We start from the raw sequence: 24,361 nt of genomic DNA, 5'->3' as shown, positions 1-24,361 counted from the left end.
TTCGATTGGCTGAATTGAATCAGAGCAAGCACAAGAAGATTGGGAAAGAGAGAAACAAAGAGACAGAGAGAGCTGGAGATAAATACAATGTTGCTGTTGCTCCTACCCATCAAATCCTTTGCATATTAATGAACCCAAATACATTTATACTGAAGCTACACAAGGATGTGCCGTAAATTACATAAGACCTTGAAAAAGACCAAGCTTAATTCTGCTGAAAGTGGCTGTGTTGAAAAAACCTAATGTCATGAACCCAATGAAGGAAAATGTATTGTGTGAGATTTACAACACCGTTTAATTAACATGTGAATGCACCTGAGTCACGTTAGTATAGCTTTATTTAAATTGCTGTATTTTAAACCTGCAGCTGGCAATTAGTGCATATGTGCACCTGACATCTACTACGAATAGAATACACTGTAAGCTGTGACCGTCATGAAATGATTCATCTACAGGATGTGCTCCCAAGGTTACTATGCAAACAACACCTGGGCTTTTGTCTTTCCATCTTCAGTCTTGGAATTCCCTTTCCCCTGGTCTAATATAGTACAGTAGGTGTACCGTCAATGATAGGGATATAGTGGAAGTGCCATAAATCCCTAGAGGATACACCATGGATGCTCATGGAGAACTAAAGTTATTCCATTAACGAGTATGGCTGCAGGCGGGTTGTTTATCCTCCTCGTAAGTTAAATATAGTGGAGTTTTCTGTTTATGTACACAGTATAACGTACTGAAAATAAAGTAAGTTTAAACCTAAATTAAGTGACTGAATTCTGAGAATTGCGTTCCTTCGATAAAGCTCTGCATCTGGTAATGTGGCATAAAGAGTAACAACATCATTTGTCAAAATGTTCACTCCGCTGTGGTGGATACATTTCTGGTTTGTAGTTGATTATGTTTAACCCATATTGGAATAAACTTTGTGTAACAGGTAATGCTCTGTGATGCATTGCCATTATGGATTCTGTCCTGTCCACTGTTGGTGAGATGAGGTTAAAAGCTTTAAAACCACTATTGCAGAAGTCTTGTTGTTGTGTGTGTGGTTCAAATCCTGTCCACGTTGTTAGAGTCTGTTGTTGATCTTGGATGGTGGCCGAGAGGGAGTACTGCATTGGCCTTTGCTCACCTGTGAGTTAGGGAGGAAAATTAGTTGGGAGTAGTTCACCTCTGTGCATCAGCAGCCTCTGCTGGTTAGGTGCCCTATGAGGCAGAGTGGAGACTAGCCAGTCTGGGTTTTAGCAGACATCTACAAAATACTCTCTCAATACAACTCCACAAATATGGCAATAGTCAGAGTGAATATAAATAAAAAGTATAATACGTACTCTGCAGGATGACAGTGTCCTGGACTGCTCAATAGCTTTCCTTCTCATCAGCTACCCACAACCCGATACCAAGCCTTGCATTCTATCCGCTACTGGGGTGGAGATAGCAAACAAGTTTAATATCAAATATGAACTCTTTAAGGGATATGCTATGCATTAGATGGAGGCTCATTGCATTATACAAAAGAACTGTTTTGCATCAGAAAGTGAAAGGAAATAACTAACTATTTAAGCATATAAAACATGAGGTGCACTCACACGAAGATGTAGACAGAGACCATGACATTTTTAAGACTGGGTGCCATTTTGATTCAAACTTGCTTTCAGTAAAGGGATTAGCCATCATGTTAAGTGGTATTAGAAATGTTTTAAGCATCATTAACCAAATCGATGACCTGAATCTATGCTGAAAGAATGCATACATTTTGTGCCTAACAGCACTCAAAACAGCATATTAATTCACTGACTGATCTTAATGGTAGAATTTAAGCTGCTGCTAGTTTTGCAAGAAATTGAATAAACTGGCTTTGGAGTTAAAAAGATTGCAAGGGCAACCTGTTGGTAGAAAGGTACAATTAAAATGCAACAAAATTACTAACTACTGTCTCAGTTATATTAATTAACCACCTGATGACCCCTGCGAAGTGCCCCGCCCAGCCCATTTCAGATGGTTGCCATACTGATACATCGTTGTGTGTGCTGATGCGCCCAGGGGAGGGGGGGGGATGCTTTGGGGTGGATATTGCCCCTTTGGTTATGCACACACTGCACAACTCATTTATAACGGTGCTTGTCTCTTTAATTCCACTTTCACATACAGTTGTGTATCAATCTACCGAACATAAGCTCCCCCAGCCCCCCAACCTGTGGTGTTCTAAATCTAGCTAGAGTCTGCATTAAAAGACTAACATGTAATCGCATTAGGTGGCAAAACATATAAAGGACTGTAGTCCAACTTTAAGCTTGCTTTTTATGTAATGGCTTCTGGGTTAGGGGTCATAATCTTACCAGAGCCGTATGACGAGATATAAACAGTCTGTCTGAATACAATTTGTTTGAATCCCTTTATAACATGTCTGCATCCACAATATATCTTCAAATTGAATAGGAAGTGGACTGTTTGAGCTTTCAATTGGATACAATAGCAGCTGGACCAAAAGCTCACTTGCCAAAACCCTGTCAATTTGAGAGCACTGATTGATGTAATGAGTCTGTAAGGTGTTTAAATTAGGGATATTCCTTTAGGGAAGTTAGGTTGCCCTACTCATCCAGTTTGCATTCCTCATTTAACAGCAGTCATTCGGAAGCACCTGGTAAGAGTGTGTTCTATATTAAATGTAGGGGAAACCACAGGGACTGCCTTTGTCTCTTGTTAGTGTTGGGACATTTGAACCAGGTCTGTAATACTAAGAGAAACAATTTCCAGCTGTCCTCTACTAGCTAACATACAGCATAGGTGCAGCAAGAGTGAATTTATTGTAAGTTGTTACAATTGAGCTCAACTCCTTTCTGCACTACTGAACCTCATGTGACATTGCAAAGCAGAAACAATGGAAAAAAATAGCAATCGGTATTGTAAATTATTACCACAGGTATACATAAAAATATAACATCAAGAGCTTTGGTCAACCGAATGAGATGCACAGCACTACAAAAAAAGTGAACAATTATGTTTCATAGAGTTACTGCATTCAGAAAAATGTCGATTTTATAAAAAAAACTTTTACCAATAATATTTAGTAAAAGACTCACAGACAGACAGCACACTTCCATATACCCAGGAGCACAATACTCAAATGATGCCCTTAGTAAGTTTCCTCAAAATTGGATAAGCCATTACAACTTTTATTTTTACAATTTGAAGCAAATTTGAAGATATTTTACAGTTGGGTGGCTTGACAAATAAATACATATCTGATTTTCTTTGTCTTGTTTTTTTTTTTTTTTTTATTCCATTTATTAATATCATGTAAGTATTATAAGATGTGCTTCATACAGTATTTACAGACTAACACACATTAAAGAGACACACTTGCACTATTAGAAATTATGATTTTCAAAATACATTACTGCTGCGATATAGATTTGTCACTAATTACATGATTTACTGTCAACTTGCAATAATTTGCCAAAAGTAATACTTCTTAATACAGTTGTCGTGCAGTTATGTATGAAATAAAATAGGAATTAACTAAACCCCAGTATGTTATCATTTAAAACATCGTTTATTATCATAAATATACTGCATTGTATATACATGATTTAAAAATTGGAATATATAAAAAATAATGTACCCGCAACTCTTTTCATTGATGACCACGTTGTGTAATATTTCAATATCAATACATACCTTTATTCATTCGTTCACAATGTAGAAGGAACATTAAGTCCTGCCAGTAATTGCTAAAAGGGAGACACAGTCAGTGCAATTCTGAAGCGAAAGAGAGTGGCTTAAGTCTTGTTGACGTGTTAGGTTTAATAATCACATATTATCTGTATCCTACCAAATTTCATAGTTTCACTTTTGCGTGCTGTACAAAAGCAGCAAGCAGATGGTTTACTAAAGTAACTCTGTTCCTTGGAGTATGGCTCTGCTATCCTTATAGTAAATTTTAAAAGCAGCAAATAACAAAAACGAACAACTGTAATGAATACAAATTTGTATTTATTTATTTATTTATTTTATTTTATTTTTGTTTATTTATTTATTTATTTATTTTGGGGGGGGGGGGGGGGGGGGGGGGGGTAAATTTATGAATTATTAAATAATTGCACACAGTTACCATAGTTTTTGTTATTGACAAATAAGTTGTTGATCCTAACTCATTAGGTTCCTTTAAAGCAGAAGAACCCTTTTCGATCACGTCACTGTGGAATAGTACACCCTATGAGTCTCTGCAGCACTCCCTGTAATTGGATTTGAACCTGACCAAAACTGCTGGTCCAAATGGCATCCACTCGTTCGTTTTTTTTACGTTCACTAATATGTCTTTCTCGAGCGTGAGGCATATGCTCCTGCTACTGATCGAAACAGTAGGATGTTTTAAATGGCATTTCCATGCTAAACCTGTTACTAAAAGAAAAGCATATTGAAATAGTGCATGGCCGTGTAATGTCCAATACTGCTAATATTTGAAAACACCTATCGGATTTATATTAATACTGAAAGGACAAGTACTGTCGTTAATAAACCGTACCCATTTACGTAAACATAAACTTGAAGTTTCCACTGGTTATTTATTAGAATAAGACTGATTTAGTAGAGAGAAACGTCATCTATTTATAGTAGATACTCCTGAGTCAATCCCTGGTGATACTACGGTATTAATTTTCTTTTTTTCAGAATTAACCCTTAGGACTTAGGAGGTTAAATCCTGTTGTTTCACAGTATGGTTAAAAAAATGAGTACATATCAGCTAAGTTCTTGAATTAGATCTCGTGAACAGTTAGCATCAATAACTTTATTTATAATATGTTATGTCACCTGTACGTCGCTTTGGAGAAAGGCGTCTGCCAAATAATAATAATAATAATAATAATAAATCATTAGAAAACACTTGAGTAGTTTCAGCGATGTTATCAATTGTCTTCAATATATTTCACTTACATATTGCACGATTGTATTGACTATCCATCCTCTATCAGTTTGCTAATATATACTAAATAGGGATAACAACTATTCAGTCAGATTAGCAGCACATTGCATCTGCTTAGAATTTCACTTAGGCTACAGTTATCTGGTCATATCTTACACATACGAGCATCAGTCATCCTCCTAAAATGTATCAAATAGAAGGGATTGTGGAGTTATATGTGTAGCAACTGGAATCAAGTCTTGGAGATGAAAGCACTAGACACATTTTAAACACGACTGATGTGTTTCATTTAAAAAAAGAAAAAAAAAACAGATTTCAAGAGAGTTTTATAATTAATACAGCTAAAATAACTGCAATAAACAAAAAAGCACAGAATATAACCCCAGCCAAAACTCTGGTCGGATCACAAGCCGATTTGGTTTCCTCGTTGATAGAAATCATACCGACAGAAGAAGCTCCCACGCTTATGGTCGACTTCAACTCTGCACCGGGGTCTTGTTTAGCCTCAACTGTCCAGTTTGCAACGTTCACCTTCATTTCCATTTCCATCATCATTTCTCCGACCTGGTTAATCTCGTTCTCCAACTCTTTCAAATCGGCCACATCGATATCACTGTCCCATTCGTACTTCATATTTTGGGCACTCATAGCCCGGGCCGCCACCCCAGAGGTGCCGCCGCTCATCCCAGACTGGATCAGGTGCCTTTTGGGAACGTTCAACGGGAACTCCTGGCCAATTTCCAAAGCTTTTTTCATATCGACCTCTAGAAATTCCATGCATGTGGAAAAGATGACCCATAGCCTCTCGTACTCGGCTCTGTCTTCTTTGCTAATCGTTTTGTCTCGTAATAAGGTAGTCAGCTTGTTTCTGTTCGCTACTGCGAGTTCCTGAGCCTTTTTTCTCGTTTTCCTCAGTTCTTCTCTTAAATTCTGTGAATCGGAGGTTCCTCCGACTGTGACGACCAGGTGCCTATAACAGGCGGTCACTTTGTTCAATGCATCCAGCAGTGTCTTGCACTCCTCCTTTCCCATGGCTGTGCTGCTATTATTGTATCCTTGTTTTTCTAACAGGTGCGTCTTACAATCAGGATTAACGATCTGGATTTAAAGATGATTACTGTAGGGTTGGTTGTTTTTCACCGTTCTTCAAAACTCTTACATAAATCCAACCGTCTCAACTCTGCAAGTTCCATGACCATGTTATCCATGTTTTCGAGTCTGTGAAAAGGCTGTGCATGCTCAAATGGCTCCCCCAACGTCAATATCAAGTTCAAGGCAGTATGTATTCCAGCCCTTTGAAAATCAGTTCAGTTTTAACACCTGATGCATGAGATTCATTCCTGGAAGTAATAGCAAAGCGACAACAGTCCCAAAAGACTGGAATTTGCAGGATGTTTAATGATAGCTGTGGTACAAGCCCGGAGAAGTAAAGTACATCTGATCTGACCAATACTAGGTAGCCAATACTGGTGTTTTTTTGAGAACCCACGATGCATTTAAAATCTGATTTCATAAAATAAACATTTTCGCAAAGAATAAAATCCCACGGCTGGTGCAAAACTGCGTTCTTGAGATGCGAATGAAGCACGAGTCATTAAAAAGTCCTTACATATGATATATTACACTATATATATAGAATAGCAGAACACAACACAACAGCTCCAGTTTCAGTTTCAGCACCAACCATCATCCTAGGAGCTGTCCATCCCAGGAAAGCGCTGCTCTGGGTTTAAATAGCGCCGAGCGCCTGGGTTAGTCACATGGATAAAGAACAGGAAGGAACCATTCTGACGTAGACGGTGAGTTTGCTTTGATGGCGTCAGATTCAGTCTAAGCTTCAACACGATTGGCTAACTGGAGACCTTTCCGCGCCATTCTGGAGGTGTTTGGTTAGATTCGTCTTTCACTCAAAACATAATCCCCGCCCTTCTCCAAACCAGGCTAAGCAGACAGTGACTGTGAAATTGATCGAGTATGTGCACACTGGGCGAGTTTTGCTAAGAAATTGGAAATGGCGATGTTTTCCTGAGGTTCTTAAACTGGTAGGTATGGCTTTGTTACATTATAAACATCGCAGGGAAGCCCTGACTGAAGGTCAGTACTGTTTTTCATTTGTAGCTAAACTGTCACTCTAATTAATCAGACTTAGAGGTGAACTGTATGGCGCTGTATACTGCCAGGATGGTAAACAACAGTAATCCATACGTTGCTGTCTGTGTAGACCCTACAGATTTTTCAATATTCATGTTTCCGTTTTTGCATGTCTGTTTTGGGAGTCAGTGTTCATGTTTTTCTCTTCGAATCGAAAAAAATGATCCCTTAAATATCCCTCTTTTTTATTTCTATTTCTGCCAACCTCGCTGTTGTAGTCTAAATATTAATAATACTAGCTTAACTTTTTGATTGAAACGTTGGACTAAACAAAAATTGCGGTTGCAAAATTCTGCTTGTATTATTGCAATAGGAAATACGATGATGTCTGGTACAGTCTGTTTCTGGGTATCCTCCCCGCACCAAACTTTGAGTAGTTTGTCAAGTTTCTGTAACTGAGAAGCTGTAGGGTCATTCCGTGTCAAATCAACCAGAATCCAGGCAAATCCCCGTCTCAAGATTGAGATTGAGATTTAGATTGTATTTTGTGTGGTGTAAGATACAGGTCAGGTATGAAACCAGGCCAAACATTTAAGCTCAATGACGAAGATTTGCTGAGACACCACCCCTTTTTGGGGAGGGGAGGGATAGGGATAGGGTATTCATACTTGAAACGCGTCTCATTTTGGATGGATTTTGAGGATCTTAAAATTATATTAGGAATGTTAGTAGCCCTGTGAATGCATCTGTACTGATAGCCAGGTAAGTCTTCTGTTGAATTCATGCAAAATAAGTACCACCAGTGTTGTGTTTGTGTTGCTGGGGGCGCTCATCTATAACCCATGAATGCTTGTTGCAGAACTTTGCAAGAATCAATTTTTAAGACTGCAACAAAGAATAAGAGGTTAACAGTCCCTCTGTAGCCCTATGACAAACCATTTGCATACAAAGATTAGACACATGGTATGGTTTTAATTTTATGGATGTATTTATTTCTACACGTTTTATGGTTTCGCTTGATTTAAACTTAACCTATTTGCTAATATTGTACAATATAACCCATGTGTGTTGTTCATGTTTGCACATTTATTAAACTGTGAAGGAGACAGATTACCAAGTCAGTTATTTTACCACAATCCTCATCTATAAGCCCACTAAAGGTCAGTTTGTTAACTCGTGTCCCACAAGGGGTTTCAGCCCTTCAAAGGTGGGGCCATTTTCGATACTTTCATCCTGAAGCCTTTTCGTGGGGTTTAGCAGAGCTGCATACAGAAAGGCAGTTCAATTATGAGCACGCCTAAGCAATTTGAAAGTGATTTCTCTTCTACTTTAGAAGAAACATACAGTAAAAATCACTCAGGAATGTGGCAATTGGACCATTCTTCATTTTTAACACCCCCAGCACCACCGAAATACTACAGTGGTGGTACTTATTTTGCATGAATTCTACAGAATCCCCACCTGGCTGTCTGTACAGAATCATTCATAGGGCTACTGGCATTCTAAATATCATTTTTACATACTCAAAATCGCTCCAAAAAGAGATTCAAGTATGAATACCCCCACCCACTGCCCCCACCCCTTACAAAAGGGGGTATATTTTAGCAAATTTTCATCACTGAGCTGAACTATTTGGCCTGGTTTCATGCCTGACTTGTGTCTTCCACTACACAAAATATAAGCAAAATCAACATCTTGATCTGGGAAGCTCTTGCTGAGTTGACACGGAATGACCCTGTAGCCCTGTAACTGTGTCCTTGGAAATCTGTTCATGTAACACCAGAGTGTCTTCATACTAAATGGCACTAGGCTACAAGAACGGTTCTGCGTTTGACTTCTAAATCTAACAGGTAGACAGACGTGTTTTTCAAATCGAGTAGTTTGAGTAAATAATGAGGCCCGTTTCCTCATTTTGTGGTTTATATAAGGTACAAAGCCCACTTGTGATGGCAAAAGAGTTCCAGAGTAGGTGCCTGGTAGGTGCTGAAGAATAACTGTATGTGCACTACAATGCATGGTGAGAAAGTGTCTACAGGTGGTCAAGAAGAACAATGGCCTTTTCGCCATGTGGTTAAGGTAGACTAATAACATAAGTTTAATTTTAAGGCTTGTTTCAAGGGCTTCCCAACAGCAAACATTGAATTGAGTAAGTCTTTGCAAGGGGGTGAGGAAAGTATAAGAAAATAATAAACCTTCGAATGATACATCGTTACAGTCATTTTCAATTGTCTTTCTATGGTGCTTGTTTTATTTTGTATCACCCACAGTAATCAATAAAAATACTTTCCTTTAAAAAATATTCATCTTGTTAACTAGAGGCATGACTGTGTGTTAAAATTCTGCATGAAGCAACTCTCATGAACCTGAACACACAGTGCCCCCACAGGCTTATGGACCCTAACCAATTCATTATGTACACAACTTTAAAAACCTAAATCTGATATACAACTGACTAACTAATTTTAAAGGGTGACCTATGATATGTGAACAGGAGTCTTACAGTTCAGCAGCTACTCACTATACAGTAGTTGTAGTGTCTGTGATTTTTAAAATAAATTAAACATTTGAAAAACAAAAAATGACAGAATATATGTGCTATAATCTCTGGGATTCGTACATTAGATTTGTACAGTGTTCTAATACCCTGCCTGATTATTCTCCATCGGACTATACTTTTACTTGGTTAGTGTAAAGACATTTCTCTAAATTCTTCTCTTATTTGTAACCTTTCCATGTAATATTTGGTACTTTGACAAACACAACACATGCATGCCAAATACATTTCAAGCAGTGTTTGGCACTGTAATTTTTAAACATTTGTTTTCAATCTGTGTTCTTCAAGTGCACATGGAAGACAGCTAGGACTCCCACACAGCCAATCCTGAGATTTTCAAAGTTCGTAACTACCCATGCCACTCTCCAGAAAGTAAAAGTTGACCTTGCATTGGGAGACCCTATGCTATTTTTTTTCCCACAAAAATGCACCTCAGCTGTTGGCTGTAATACAGATTGTGAACGCTAAAGCCTATAGCATCTCTGTTTGTAGCTTTTAGGCTGTCATCACAGCAGTGTCCCGAAGACCAGCAGTAGACAGACAGAAACTGCAGCATTAATCCAGAGGTTTGTGGATTGAAAAACGAAACTAATAAAGTTTGTTTAGTTTTCAAGGTTTGGGAGTAAAACTATTTCCAGTACAGTACAGTCCCCCAAAAGTGATTGCAAATCCAGTAAACTATAAAAACTGAACCTTTCAGTGGTCACAACCGTGGAACTACAGTAGTGTGTGCTCTATTATAAACAACTTGCAGGATAACAAAGATTAAACAGTTCTTTTCTGTGTTTGAATTGGCTTGCATTGACTGCATTCTGTCTATTTGCTTGACAGGGTGCATTGGCAGATGGTGGTGATAGAACAAGGGAGAATGGTATTGGTCCCCATCGGTTCACAATATCTGGTGGAAGGCTGGCATTATACCAGGTTTAACTAAGTAGGACATATTCAAATTAGTTTTAGCCGGGTTTGAACTTAAAGTGGCTCTGGGATGTGTGAATCTGCTCCCAGGCCTGTTCAAATGATTTACCCTTGTAAACCTCAACCTCATTTGAAAACAGTTTGATTTCATATCTATTGACTTTTATTTAGACCAAAACTACATTGTGATTTGCAATCTGTCTCATAGCAGTAAGATACTAATACAGCTATTTTTGCTAATTTAAAAGTCAATATTTTCATCGTTCAGAGTTTGGAAAGATTAATGTAATCCGATTATGCAATCATGATACAGTCTACTTCACAATGGAGCTCGCATTATGTGAATGATTAAAATGTCTGATTTGGGGGGTTTAATTATTCAGGAGAGAGGAAAAACTAGGTCTTAACATTGGAGTTGCAGACCTGATTTTTAGATAAGATGTGTAGCTTACAGTACCAGTATCCCTTTTTAGAAATCTTGCTGCATATTTCCACAAGGGAAGGCTGAAGTCTGTTTTCAAATCCTATTCCAACCATTATGCATATCACTGTGCTCAAATGGGGAAAACATGTTCACAACTTTGGTTCATTAATATATGAACTGTATACAGTATTTAGCAATATTGTACAATCCTTTTAAATAGTTCAAATAAGCTGTAGCAGGAACAGTGTAACGCCACTGGCTTCTCGGGTGTATGCATACATCTGCAGGAGAGAGCCAGACGCTACACCTGAGACACACTGCCAACCTGGTTTGTTTACAGGGAATCAATGGCAGAGTGTTGGATGCTGGCTGTTCCTTGAGCTGCTGGTGAGGGTGTCCCAGCAGAGTCTCACTATAAAAGGGAGCAACTTGCACACCTCAGGACTGTTGCGCCAGGACAAGACCATCTGAATTACGGAAGACCACAAGCCTCATTGTGAGTAACCGGCACAAAGCACGGATTAGGTTTTAAATCCCACATGAAGTATAGTTAAGAGAGTGTGTAGGCTGGTCCTCTCTAGTCTAGCGAGAACAGTGGCAGCTGTGTTCACGGCACCTTTTATTTTTAGTTGTTTTTTAGGTTTTTAGGCTTTTACAAAGCAGGAGTTCTATCCAGAGCCGATTCAAATGTGTACATATTTTAAAACGGTTTGTTAAGTTTCCATTCCAGCTCACAGCTTCATAGCCTCAGATAACATTGCTGCCTGCTGGTAGCCAGTGCAGATCAGGCCTGCTGTGACTGTAGCACCAGGGCACAGAGTTCTCTGCTGGGTAGAAAACCAGGGGATTGAGAGGCAGGCCAGGTGGGTGGCATTCTAGGAAAACTATAATCAATCAGACATTTTTCTTATATAATAATAACATTCTGTAGAATTATGTTGTTGATGTGATTGGCAGTCTGTCAGTAGCCTGTAGACTACTGCATTCTGACCCTTTTGGTGAACCAGGTCCACCCATATAAAAGGTTTGCCATGGTATATTTAGATGCTTAGTATTTGAGTAGTCCAACTGACACTGTTTATATATAAAAAAAAAAAAAACGTGAAATAAATAACACATATTCTGTACATAACCTTCCCACCAGGTTTATTTTACTTAGAGATTTTTTTACTTTTACTCTTCATAGGAAAGAATTGCGCTTTTTCTTCCAGCTAATTCAAAATCAAAGAATAATTAAATATTTATTTAAATTGTGAAATAATTATAATATGTAAACCCATGTTTTATCTCTTTGCACATTTTCACTATTCATTACCGTAGTTTACTTATTCCATTTAACTAATAAGAACTGTACTTGACAACCGCTAATGTAATCCAGGTTAACAGCATGCTAGGATGATGGTCTAATAATAGATCGAGATCTGCAATTACTGTAGCTTACAACAGCTCTCACCTGTACAAGCCCTACCCTCATCATGGTGAAAAAACAAACAGACATTGTTGGCATTTAGATAAATGCTGGGCCAAAATTCCTTAAATGGCAATTAGTTAGACATAGTGAACCAGTGTATCTCCAATTAAAGAAAGCAAACCGCTGTGTTAACTTCTCGGTTTCTGGCACATGCGGTTTGACATTCAACACTGGGGCACGAGGAGAGAAAATCAATAGGATTGAGATCCTAGAGAGACTGCAAAGACTATTTTAAAACCCCTTCTGTAATTAGTTCATCGCAGAGCACGTGGCATTGGGTTCAGATTTAACCATGTTCCTTTCTTTTTTCCTCAACAGTTGAACCTCCCAATTTTGTGCCACAGTAAGGCCATTTGCTTTGGATTGATTAAAGTAACCATTGCAGTCCTTTGTTCCACATAATGACAGAATTCAGGCATGCATACTTCTGTCATACATTTTTACACAGTGAACTGCTAACAGTCAGCTGAAACTTGGTAAGGACATTCTTTAGCATTGGTTACAGTATAAAAGGGCTTGTCCATCCATATTTACGCACATACGTCATTGGGCTTGTTGTACAAAACCTAACTTCTGATTTTCTGTGTGCTATAAAAGGCCACAGAGACTTTGTACTTTATACTATTAAATAATGATTGACACAGGCAGTGTGCAAGTCCGTTCTTAACAGGACAGGTTTTACCTTAAGCATGCTATATTTTTTTCCTTTTAATTTCAACTGAAAATTAAATTTGTGTGTCTTTGCTGCTCTAGTTTGGCTAATGCAACTTTTTAATCACCACAGAAGGTCTCTAATGCAGTTAACCTTTTTTAGAAACATCTAAAAAAATACTCGCAGCCTGAACAGACTGGGACTAATATAATGCATTTAAATAGGGATGTGGGCAGAAAAGGGTGACAGCAACTTGGGACAAGATTGTATATAATTAAAAAAAAAAAGCATGCCTGATATTCCTCCTCCACCACCACAGGTATAAATTAAAATTAGAGCAGCCAGGACCACAACGAACATGAGCTGATGTGTGTGAATTTTACATATACCGTAAGAGTGTGATCCATTCAGTTGTAGTTATATAAAGCCCTTAGCAAATTGAATTAGAATTGGATAAGCGGTTCTCTGAATGCGTGCAAAACTCTAAATGGTCATACAGAAAGACAGTCAGACCACCTCCTTCCTGAGATTATGATACGCTATTAGTTTTTCCCAGCTCCTCCTATATCCCTATGCATTCCTTGCAGTGGATAATTAGCCCTCAGCCGTACTGTACCTTGGAGTCTTATCTTGTCAGCTCGCAGAAGCTAAGCAAGGCTGGGCGTGATTGGAAAGCCTCTCAAGAAAATCTGCTACCAAGATGTTTTGTTCCTCTCTCTTCCTGTACAGTGCATCCTAACTGTCTGCTCACTTGAGGTCCCGTGGCATCTGCTTGTCCTTGTTTGCTACTTTAAGCCAATAAAACTCTGACGTGGCTAAATCCCTGTTACCCTGAAAAGCTATTAGTGGTTGTAGCTACAAAATAATGCCAAGCCCTACCTACAGTAATACTAGTATAGAAAAACATTTTTCTATATCTAAAATGTGATGTCTGGTACTATACAAGGTTAAAGAAATGCATTGATGTGCTTTCCTTTAGGAAGTCTGTTACTGTTTATCTTCCTAGGTGATTTCAGTAGTCTCTTCAGGGGCATGTCAGTTAATAGGGAGAGCAGCTTGTTGGTGAGTGACAGGAAATCCGCCAATTCTAACTTAGTAAAAGTAAGTTGTGTGACTCGATTTTTTTTTTTTTGTCCGTCGACAGTTATGTATGTATATATGTACATAACTTGTTATTTTGGAAAATGACCCAGTTGCAACAAAAAAAAAAACTTTAAGAGCAGTAAAGCTTGACATACAAAGTATTTCTTTCTTTATTTATTTATTTCTTTTTTTTTTTTTTTTAGAGATATTATAAAATGCATTATTGATAATAGGTGAAGTACAGGGACATTACATTATTTCATAGCGCTGTGCTGAAAGTGTTTCACGCTTCTGCACAAATTCCTTGAACGCATTCCCCAAAAGTGGTCAATAATTTGCTACCTTCCGATGCCCACATATTCAGAGAAGAAATGTGACCGTTACGCATTGACTGGCATGATTGCGGTTCCAGCTGCACAGTGACACGGCACATTCTACAGGGTATATGAAAAGCTGATGCATCACTCTGATTTGTAGGGATTCAAAATATCAGTTGTATCGTCATTAAGATCATTTCGATGTTTTTGCCTTGTTTAAGGCAGGTACTGTATTGCAAATATATTTAACAAGATGAAACTGTTGTTTGTGGTGGGCCACCAAGTTGCCTGTTACTGCACAAAGTCCATCAAATTCACCTTCTGTTGATATGTCTAACAAGGCTGTGTAAAAGCTACGAAAAACCTAAAGTTAGGCTAAAAGTCATTCCCTAGTTTATTTACCTATGATGTGTGCATTAAAAACTAAAAATCTAAAGTCTCATACCAATCTTGGGTATGAGAGAAACAAAACCAACTGAAGCCTAAATTATTTCGGCACTTTGTGGTATTGTTTTAGTGTTTCCTGGAAGCAATTATAATTGTATTCCAGGGCCTCATTAGGATTTCATTGTTTTTTTCATGTATTTCATTAACATATTTGCGTGTTCTCCAACTCAAAAAAGCCTTGTAGCTTTTCTATATGTTTAATTGCTTTTTGAGTTGCATTAAGATGAATGAACCTAGATGTGAAGTTCTTTGCTAATAGCTTTTGAGGCATGAGCTCCTAAAAAGCCTTGCTTCTTATGATGCATTCAACACAGGTTTGAGTTCGGCCATTAAGAAACTTGTTTCTCTGAATTTTGCGGTCTTTATACAAACTACCTTTTAAGTCTGTGGTTTGACCTGAGATCACAGGCTCCTTGGCTGTAGTTGTCAACCATAGGTACTGTATGTGTAACATTGACTAGAACAGCTAGTCTTGGCCAGTGCTCTGTAATATGTGCTTATGGCTGACAACTAGAACTAAAGAACAGCTTCTGTAACTCTGACCAAAACACCTCATGAACAAAATCAAAAACACAGTATTTTAATAATTGATAAAATAACCACACAGAATGATTTCAAACATCATAAAAAGGTAAAGGGGCCATAAAAATAACTAATAATACAGTTGAAAATACATTTTACTGTTCGATTCTTCAATTCAGTTGTACTGTAATAGTATCTAATCTTTTCAACTTCACAGCATGGGTAAAATTAATTGTATACAGTCGATTACTAACAGAAGGCACGTCTTGGCTGATTACTCCTAATTAGATAAATGGTGCAGAACTTTGACAGATGTGTTGAAGTAAGGTAAACACAAGTTAAATGATGTAAAAGTGTATCATTGTAATACTTGGAGAACTGTGTCTAATTCTGGTTACCATAGCACCAAACAGGCTTTGTGGCCCTGGAGAGTCCAAAGAACAACCAGACTAATCACAATATTTTAATATCTGTGGATATATTTGGAGTGATAGGCAGTACAAAATTTGAGAATTGTCTCCTTTTTGAAGATGCAAAACCTATAGTAAATGAAGACGGATCTTTATGAAACTCATACTTATGGGGAGTAATATGAACTTTATATTTAATAGCCACTTTTAAGGGCTGACTCCTTTTTCTATATAACGGGGCCCCTTTTCTCTATATCAAATCATTATATGACTGATCCCTTTTATATTTGCCATTTTTGTACATGTGAAATGTTTTCGGACAGATTTATACTGTACTGTATATACAGCAACAGCCACTAAATAATATGAAAGGGTAGAAGAAAGCTATTTTCCACAGGGTCATGTTAACTGGCTCAGCTGAGAGGCAGCAGTCTCAAAAAACAAAGTAGAGTTAAAACATGAACAACACACCCTTTGTTTTTAATGTATGTTGCGTAAGGAAATGTACTGTGACTTGTAGTTCTTTGCCACACAATGTTAGCTATTTTTAATTAGAAAAATATATCTGGTCCTTGTCAGCCTTTGAAACTTAAACAAACTTATTCTAGAAAATCTACTTATATTTAGCAGGTACCCCCCCCCCAAAAAAAATGCTCTTTATTTTAAAATATCTTTTTAGACATTGTTTAAAAAGCACGTAGCTTCAAGTTTTATTTTAACATTATTTTTCCATTTCTCTTTTGTACCTGATATTTGCAATTGTTATGAGTAGTTTAAATGTTGAACGGGTAGTGGATTTCCATAGCTACATGTATCTTTTAAAATATGTGTTTGAAATTAAACTGCCTCTGTTTTCAAATAAACAAAAATACCTGTAACCTGTTATTTGTAACCCATGAAATCAGATCAATGTTCTTCTTAAATAAAAACAAGTTGAGCAATAAATATAATATATATATATAGTTTACTGTATTTGTAGTTTACTGTATTTAGGTGATTTGCCTTGGGCAGGTTCAATGTTCAGCGGTTTAATCTCAAAATAACAGAATTATGTAACATAAAAAAATCTGTGGTTCAAGAAATTAAAATTGCTTCATATACTACATGTGCTCAAGTAATTAACCATCCCTGAATGGATTTGCAAATCTCGTGGCTCCACTTGCACTACCTCTACTACCTCTTGTACTTTATTTCAGCTGGCAATTTCATATTTTTAGTGTTGTTAAAACTTGTGCAAAATGGCACCCTTCACTTTGACCAGTGACCTATGTGAAGGACTTTTCGATTTGCTGATCCTTGTTTTCTTTCTTTCACAGGTACGACAGTTCTAGTTCCATATGGCTATGTATGATGAGGACATTCTGAAAAACTCTTTCTATCTTGCATTTCAAAAACAGCGCCCAGATCTATGCAGTAAAGTGGCAGAATTCCATGGCATTGTAAGTAACACGGCTGTATTGTGTTTGTAGTCAACTCAAGTGGCAAACCTGTCCTTCTGACTTCTACACTGATGAACATTCTTGGACGTCAAGCATGTGTGTATGAGGGAATATCCACAGAAGTAGATGTGAACTTTTACCACTCTGCAGGTGTCAGTATAACCCGTACACAAACACCCCCTGTCCTATAACTGTATGATACACTGCTTTACAAAATCCAACCATAATTGTTTCCATTCCTAAAAAATAGTGTTTAGTTTATTGGCATGTGTTTTTTTTTTTTTTATGTAAATCATTTTGGAATCTTGCATTCATTGAAATCCAAAGACAGAAGGACTGTGTGAATCGCATGGTTCCAAATTACAGTGCGTTGTGAAGCAAATGCTGAGCTTGCTCTAAAAAAGTAAGACTACATGTCTGAGTGAGTTCAGAAATGTTAATAGCGCTTTCGAGAAAAATGCCCAAACTTTTGGTATGTTGCCAGACGAGGGGTAAGTGACAAGTTTTATTCGCGCTTCAGGCCAACCCTTTCCCCTGTAGGGGATGCAGGTCCTAAAATGTTAGTATTTCTGTAAGAACCTTAGGGACCACTCTTCCAAATTCTGTGAACCATTTTTGGTTTCAAGTCCCCCCACTGGTCATTAACCCCCTCTGAAATTTGGTATTTCTAGCAAATTTAGGCCGACATAATGTCATAAAGATCATGAAATGATTAGCCCCTCAAGCACCCAAAGTTTGCCAACATTATCTATGTTGTGTTTTCTATCAGTTTGTAGTTTAATACGCACCTAGGAGGTTTTGGTAGTTTCAAATGTGTCACTGTAACAAAGAAATCTAAGTTCCACACGTAAGTTCATAACCCCTCAGCTTCAAGCTAGTGTCACTGGAAGTACATCCTGGCATTTCGAAGAATTTCGAAAGCCCTATTCATTACGAGTCGAACGAGGCGCTACACGTGATGGTAGCTTCTAAGTAGAGCCCAGGATGATCTTTCACTTTAGGTTGACCTAAACTCAGCAGGCCTGCCAGAGATGGTCGAACAATAAAATGCCCCTTTTCTGGTTGAGTTGGCATGGAATGAGCCAGCAATGACATCTGATGTCCACTAATACATTCTTTGCTTTCAAAGGGGTCTTCTAATCTGTAGGAATGAGCATCATGCAGGTGGTGGCAGGTTAATCTGCTACTGCGCTGTGGAGGTAAGGAAGAAGAACCCTAGGTGGCTGCAGGGTTTGGAATCTGACAGCTCATTTACACTATTCAAGGTCGTTATTATCGAGCCAGTCTCATTTGATGTGTTCATGACAGATAGAGGAAAACCAATTCCATCCAGGCCTCAGTGAGTGGTTGCTACCTGCTTTGTCATATGTCCCAGCATTTCTGTACGGCTGGCTTCTCATTCCCTCTGTACAGTGCATGACTCTTAAAGGAGTGAACCTCAGCAGTGCTACAAATAAAAGGTACCCTGACAGCAGCTTTACCATTGGAGTGTAATTGACATACAGCACAGGAGATAGCAGATATTAGCATACAGTATATCCAAAGTGAAAAGCATAAAGAAAGCACCTTCTTTAGCTCAAGTTATTATAGAACAGCTTATCCAATTGTGATGAATTTGAGAACTACAGTAGCATAGGTTATTGACATTATCAGAATCTGGGGATACATTTTATTGTGTATTTATTAAACATAATACACACAGCATAATAAAACATTAAAATACATAATAAAAAGACTATTTCAAATAAAAGTAAATACATTTAAAAAGAAACAAGATTAATAAAAAGGCCTGTGTATATAATAAGTCATCAATCTTGACTTAAAAACAGCAAGACTCCTAGCTTCTCTGACAAAAAAAGGCTGAGCGTTCCATAATGTAGGAGCCTTATAAGAAAAGGCCCTTCCTCCCATGCTATAGTATATACCCTGCATCCTGAGATCTAAGATTCTGCTTAGGTATGTGTGGGATCAACAGCTCTTGTAAATAACTGCGTGCTAATGCGTTAAGGGCTTTATAAGTTAAATACAATCTTAAAATCTATTCGAAATTGCACAGGAAGCCAGTGTAAGACAGGAGTAATATGTTCACCTTTTCTGGCTTTAGTTAGAATCCTTGCAGCAACATTCTGAATAAGCGAGACACCAAATACTTTGGAATCCCTGAAAAAAGTGCATTGCAATAGTCGATTCTCGATGAAACAAAGGCATGGATTAGCCTCCCGGCATCAGATACAGAAATAATAGATCTAAGTTTAGCTATATTTCTCAAATGATGAAAAGGTGCTTCAGTAATTTTCCTAATATGGGACTCAGATTATGTGTATAACTGGAGCAAAAATGACCCCCAGATTTCCTGCTTCAAGTTTTAGTTCTGAGGAAAGGCTGCTAAGATCTATTTTATATAGATCAACATTTTTAATTGGTGCTGTGAACCCACTAGCATAACCTCCATTTTATAAGAATATAACATCAGAAAATTGTCTGCAAAGCAGGCAGCTAATAGCGCCCCAGTAGAGGGATTGTCTGGACTGAAAGACAAGTACAGCTGAGTATCATCTGCATAACAATGGAAATTCACTCCATGCCTGCGGATAATATCACCTAATTGCAACATATATAATGAAAACAACAGGGGACCTAAAACAGAACCCTGAGGAACACCACAGACAACCTCTGACAAATCAGACTTCATCTCCCTGACAGAAATGTACTGAAACCTATCGGAAAGATAAGCCCTAAACCAAGAATGGACACCGCCTGCCAAATCCACTAAACTCCCCAGCCAATTTAATAGAATGGAATCGTCCACAATGTCAAAGGCAGCGCTAATATCAAGAAGAATTAAAATTGAAGGAAAGCCAGTCGGAGCTTATCAAAAGATCATGCACTACCCTAACGAGCCGTTTCAGTGCTATGTGCAGATTGAAATCCAGACTGAAATTTCTCAAATAAAGCATTATAAGCTAAAAAATTTGAGTAATTGATTGGCAAGAACTATCTCCAAGACCTTGGCTAAAAATGGAAGATTGGAAATTGGCCTATAGCTGTTAATAACTGTAGGATCCAAATTACATTTTTTTAAGCAGGGGTTTACCCACTGCAACCTTAAGTGCAGAGGGAACTATCAGATGAAAGTGATTCATTTATAATTGTTAAAATACTTATATTAGCAACACTAAATACATCTTTTAATAGTTTAATAGCAATCGGATCAAGGACATAGTGGTTGGTCTCATGCTTAACTAACGCTGTCAGTTCTTGCAAAGTAATCAATGAGAAAGCCTCCATCATAACTTTATCAGGTCTAGTTAATTCAAAGTAGGAGGAAAGGTCCATAATAGAAGGAGTCTGTAAGATGTGATCTCTAATGTCAAGAATTTTATTTTGAAAGAATTTTAAAAACTCAGTGCAACTAAAAATATAACCAATATTAGGTAGAAGTAATAGAAGGTGGATTTATTAATTTATCTGTAGATGCAAAAAGAAATCTAGGATTATTTTTTTTTTTTTTCAATCAGGTTAGAATAATATAAAGATCTAGCCTGGGACAAAGCCGCCTTATATTTAACTTGGTGGCTTTTCCACTTAAGATAATGAACATGCAGTTTGGAATTCTTCCATCTGCGTTCCAATTTCCGACCATCACATTTCAGCTTCCGAGTAAAATCATTAAACCGTGGAGTGCTTCTTTTGGAAAACACCCTCCGTGTTTTAACTGGAGCTATAGTATCAAAAATTTTAGTCATGGAGGTTTTATAGGTCTCAACTAACTCATTTAATGATACAGCCTGAGCAGCTGGTAATAAATTAAAGCCTCTCAAAACTTTGTGGCTGTTAATGAGTTAACTTCCCGAGTTTTAATTATACGAGCCTGGCTCTTTACAATTAAGGGTAGTTTAATCTCAGAATTAATCACAAGATGATCTGAAATAGAAAGGTCAGAAGTTACTATATTTTGAACATCCAAACTACGAGAAATCACATGGATGCTGCCTGTATGTCAAACTAACATAATGTGGATGTAGGTCATGGTGATCTACCTTTTTATGTTTGTAATAGGTATAATTTTATATTGAGACATAGTAGAACGTGAAAAAAATAGCTCAAACCTCCTTTGTTGTTTGGTGGTAATAGTCCCAGATAATTTCTGTACTGTTTGTGCTTCTGTAAAGGTAAAAGCTCCTTTACCAAGTCCTCTTTCTTCACATAATAATTGCTTCTTCTGTTGCTTGTGACCTGGTGGCACAGTCACGTTCTTCTCAGGGATCTCTCTGCCTCTCTCAGGGAGCGGTGTGTGCTGGCAGCAGAGCTCTTGTTTATATCAAAGCCAGTGGGAGTCTGTTATTTTTCTACAGGCTGCAGGGCGGAAGAGAGTCCAATAAAATACAGCTGCTGCAAAGCCTACTGCAAGTGGCTCTTCATCACAGACTCCTCTTTGATTGTTTCAGTTCACTTTGGATTGATCTGGGATTTGAACAAGAACACACATCTTTTAAGTGAGGCTCTCTAGTAAAAACCAATAGATCAACAAAAAAACACTTGCACAGTACTGACAACATTACTGCTCTGCGAAATAGCCCTTATAAATGTTTACCAGAGTAAAAGAGTTATTATTTTTAAAAAATTCAAAGTTAGACTTTGATCTGGATTCTAAATATTTTTATGGGAGGCTTTGACACTATGGCTTGGATTACAGTAAATAAAAAGGATGGCAGTTTCATAACAATCAAAGCATAGTTACAACACTTTAGGTGCTTTTCAGGTTTAAAAGATGCTTTCATTACACTAGGTGATTTTACAAAAGCAAATATCTGTAAGTGGCTGAAACTATACCTGATGAAGTCTGAAACATTACAATAGTACAAAAAATAACCAACTCTGATTGGTTCAACAGCATCACATGACCGTGCTTATATATAGTGTATACCATGGCTTGCATACTAATGAGCCGCTTCACACTGAATAAATCACTACGCACCACTACATTCTAAATTCCATAACAAACTGCCATTTTATTTGTTTAGTTACAAACCCACAGCCTAAAATGAGTGTCATTTTTCTTATTTCCTTTAATGTATATGGGGATGAAAATCCACATAACTGGTACAACACCAGCTTTGAGTGAAGACAGCAGTCCATCTGAAAAAAAAAAAAAATAAGTGCACCAGCAAGAACAGACACACAGTTGATGAGGAACAGCTAAATGCAATAGAAGACAACAAAGATTTAAAAAAAACACAAAAAAAAAAAACTACAGCATGGGCTGGTTAATGTACTTAAAGGAAAAAAATATGGACATTCATTTTATGGAAATAAATTAAAAAAAAATCTCAACAACATAAGAAAATTTATGCCAGTGCAAGAAGTTAAACTGAGGACCAGTATTCAGTCTCTAGTTTTATAACGCTGAGCTGGACTAAACACATATTTTAACAGTAGAAGTTTTAACATCTCTGCAGATAGCTAGTTTAAAACCAGCAGTAATGTATTCATGTCAGTCAGGAAAAGAAAAGCAGGTAACGACAAGGCCAGACACGACCCCCGCCCCCCCAAATTACCGGCCTGGATTTTAAACATCTGCAGGAAATTGAGGTACTGTCCCCTGACATCGCGGTCGGATTGGTGCGTAAAGTCTCGTTCGATCGTGAACTTAATTTGACTTGGACACAAGGGTGTCTGACAAATAACAAAAACATATTTTGAGATCCAAAAGAATGAAAACGTACTAGAATACATGTAAACTTTATACATGCTTGCATATAACGAGTTAACAAACTCGCTTCAAGATCCAGCTTCAGCAGCTGCTCTCCTTACTTCCTTAGTATCATTTGAAACTCCGCCCGTCATCCAGTTTGTACTCAGCCGTCTAGTTTCTAGTGAGATGGCACTTTCGATGCAGAAATTCACAATAGGTGAACATGTGCAATTTATTTTTAATATGTAAACAATGAATTAAATACAATTTGGGACTCAATAAAAGTTTCTGGTTTTGTCTTAATTTAAATGTGTTTTAATTATTTGTTGTTGTTTTTCTTCCCACAAATGATAGGTAGCCATGTTATAAGCGATATAAACCATTTTGGGCCGTGCGGTTCCAATCATATATATACCACGCCTGGGGTGGTGATAAGGCACAAGGCGTTAACCAAGGGCCTTTAACCACCCCGGGCGTGGTATATATCATGGGAACCGCACGGCCCGTCGTGCTTTATACCTTATATACACACACACATATACCAGTTGTATGCTTAGTCCTTTAAATGCAGCATGACTTGATATGTTAATTTATATAGAGCAATATAATTGTGTGGTGTTAAAAGTCAGACTGTGCAGCTCTTAGCATTGTTTGATTGCACAGTGCATCACAGAGATCATTCTGCTTTCCCGTCATTGTTGCTGAATAGTTGCTCACAACTCTCACCAGCCTCAGTAGCTATAATACATAACATAATCACATAAATGCCTGCATTGTAGACTAGATGATTTTCTAATTTTCGCACACTACAACAGTAGTGTGTATACCTAATGTGGTGTACATATTGTAAATATTGGAGACAGAGAAATTGGTTTCAAATTTGTTACTGTACAAAGCTGTAATCAATAACAATTTTGGCTCCCATCCATTAAAAATTGACAATTTGCCAATGCTAATGTGTTCTTGGTTTCAGGATTAAGATATTAACTTCAAATGAAATACACAGTTGTGTTTCACTGTACTAACAGCTAATTGACTGAGCAATTAAAGTCTTTATATTAGGAGCCACTTGCCCATTTGATTAAATTTTACGTGGGCATTTGATAAAAGTAATCCTGTGATATACATCTAACTAAATAATAGGAACTGGTACATGTGTTGAGTACGAGGTGGCACAGTGTGGTAATGCTTGTTTATACTCCCACAAATATAAGCATGTCTACTTGCATTAGAGTACTCTATGATCTCACACAGTAGTTTTGCAAAAATCTAATGTGATTTGATATCTAAATAGATAATGTGATTTTAAAATGCTTTACTTTCATCTATAGTAAGATCGTCTGGCAGTGGGCCCATATCATATGCAATGTGTTAGGATGCAACTGAGAAGATGGGCTTCTGTTTTGTACTTGTT

The 24,361-nt window shown here is 37.6% G+C and overlaps 2 protein-coding genes and 1 long non-coding RNA gene across 8 annotated transcripts in view; 1 reads left to right on the top strand and 2 right to left on the bottom strand.

Annotated features, from left to right (window-relative positions):
- Positions 1-22,390, bottom strand: LOC121296122. The gene is made up of 3 exons (XR_005947019.1): positions 21,362-22,390; positions 1,329-1,420; positions 1-1,129 (listed from the first exon to the last, which is right to left on the bottom strand). It is a non-coding gene; the product is annotated as an uncharacterized LOC121296122 (long non-coding RNA).
- Positions 4,066-6,645, bottom strand: LOC121296121 (regulator of G-protein signaling 9-binding protein-like). Its single transcript, XM_041221347.1, has one exon. It carries the CDS (start codon positions 5,954-5,956, stop codon positions 5,240-5,242), a length of 717 nt encoding a protein of 238 aa, XP_041077281.1. The 5' UTR covers positions 5,957-6,645; the 3' UTR covers positions 4,066-5,239.
- Positions 6,860-24,361, top strand: part of LOC121296120 (ankyrin repeat domain-containing protein 27-like) — a 67,576-nt gene continuing 50,074 nt past the window's right edge. For 2 of the 6 annotated variants that reach the window (XM_041221346.1, XM_041221340.1), the window contains exons 1-4: positions 6,860-6,966; positions 10,401-10,503; positions 11,252-11,407; positions 17,130-17,252. In XM_041221346.1, coding sequence (XP_041077280.1) covers positions 17,151-17,252 — 102 coding nt within the window. In that variant the 5' untranslated portion in view covers positions 6,860-6,966; positions 10,401-10,503; positions 11,252-11,407; positions 17,130-17,150. Of the gene's footprint in view, positions 6,967-10,400; positions 10,504-11,251; positions 11,408-12,700; positions 12,726-12,753; positions 12,859-17,129; positions 17,253-24,361 lie in introns of those variants that run through there. The other 4 variants (XM_041221345.1, XM_041221343.1, XM_041221341.1 and 1 more) reach the window with 4 other exon arrangements.

This window comes from Polyodon spathula, chromosome 21 (assembly GCF_017654505.1).
Source record: "Polyodon spathula isolate WHYD16114869_AA chromosome 21, ASM1765450v1, whole genome shotgun sequence".
Taxonomy (NCBI): domain Eukaryota; kingdom Metazoa; phylum Chordata; class Actinopteri; order Acipenseriformes; family Polyodontidae; genus Polyodon; species Polyodon spathula.
Note: the sequence above shows the minus strand (reverse complement) of the source record. Positions and strands in the feature narration are given on the sequence as shown.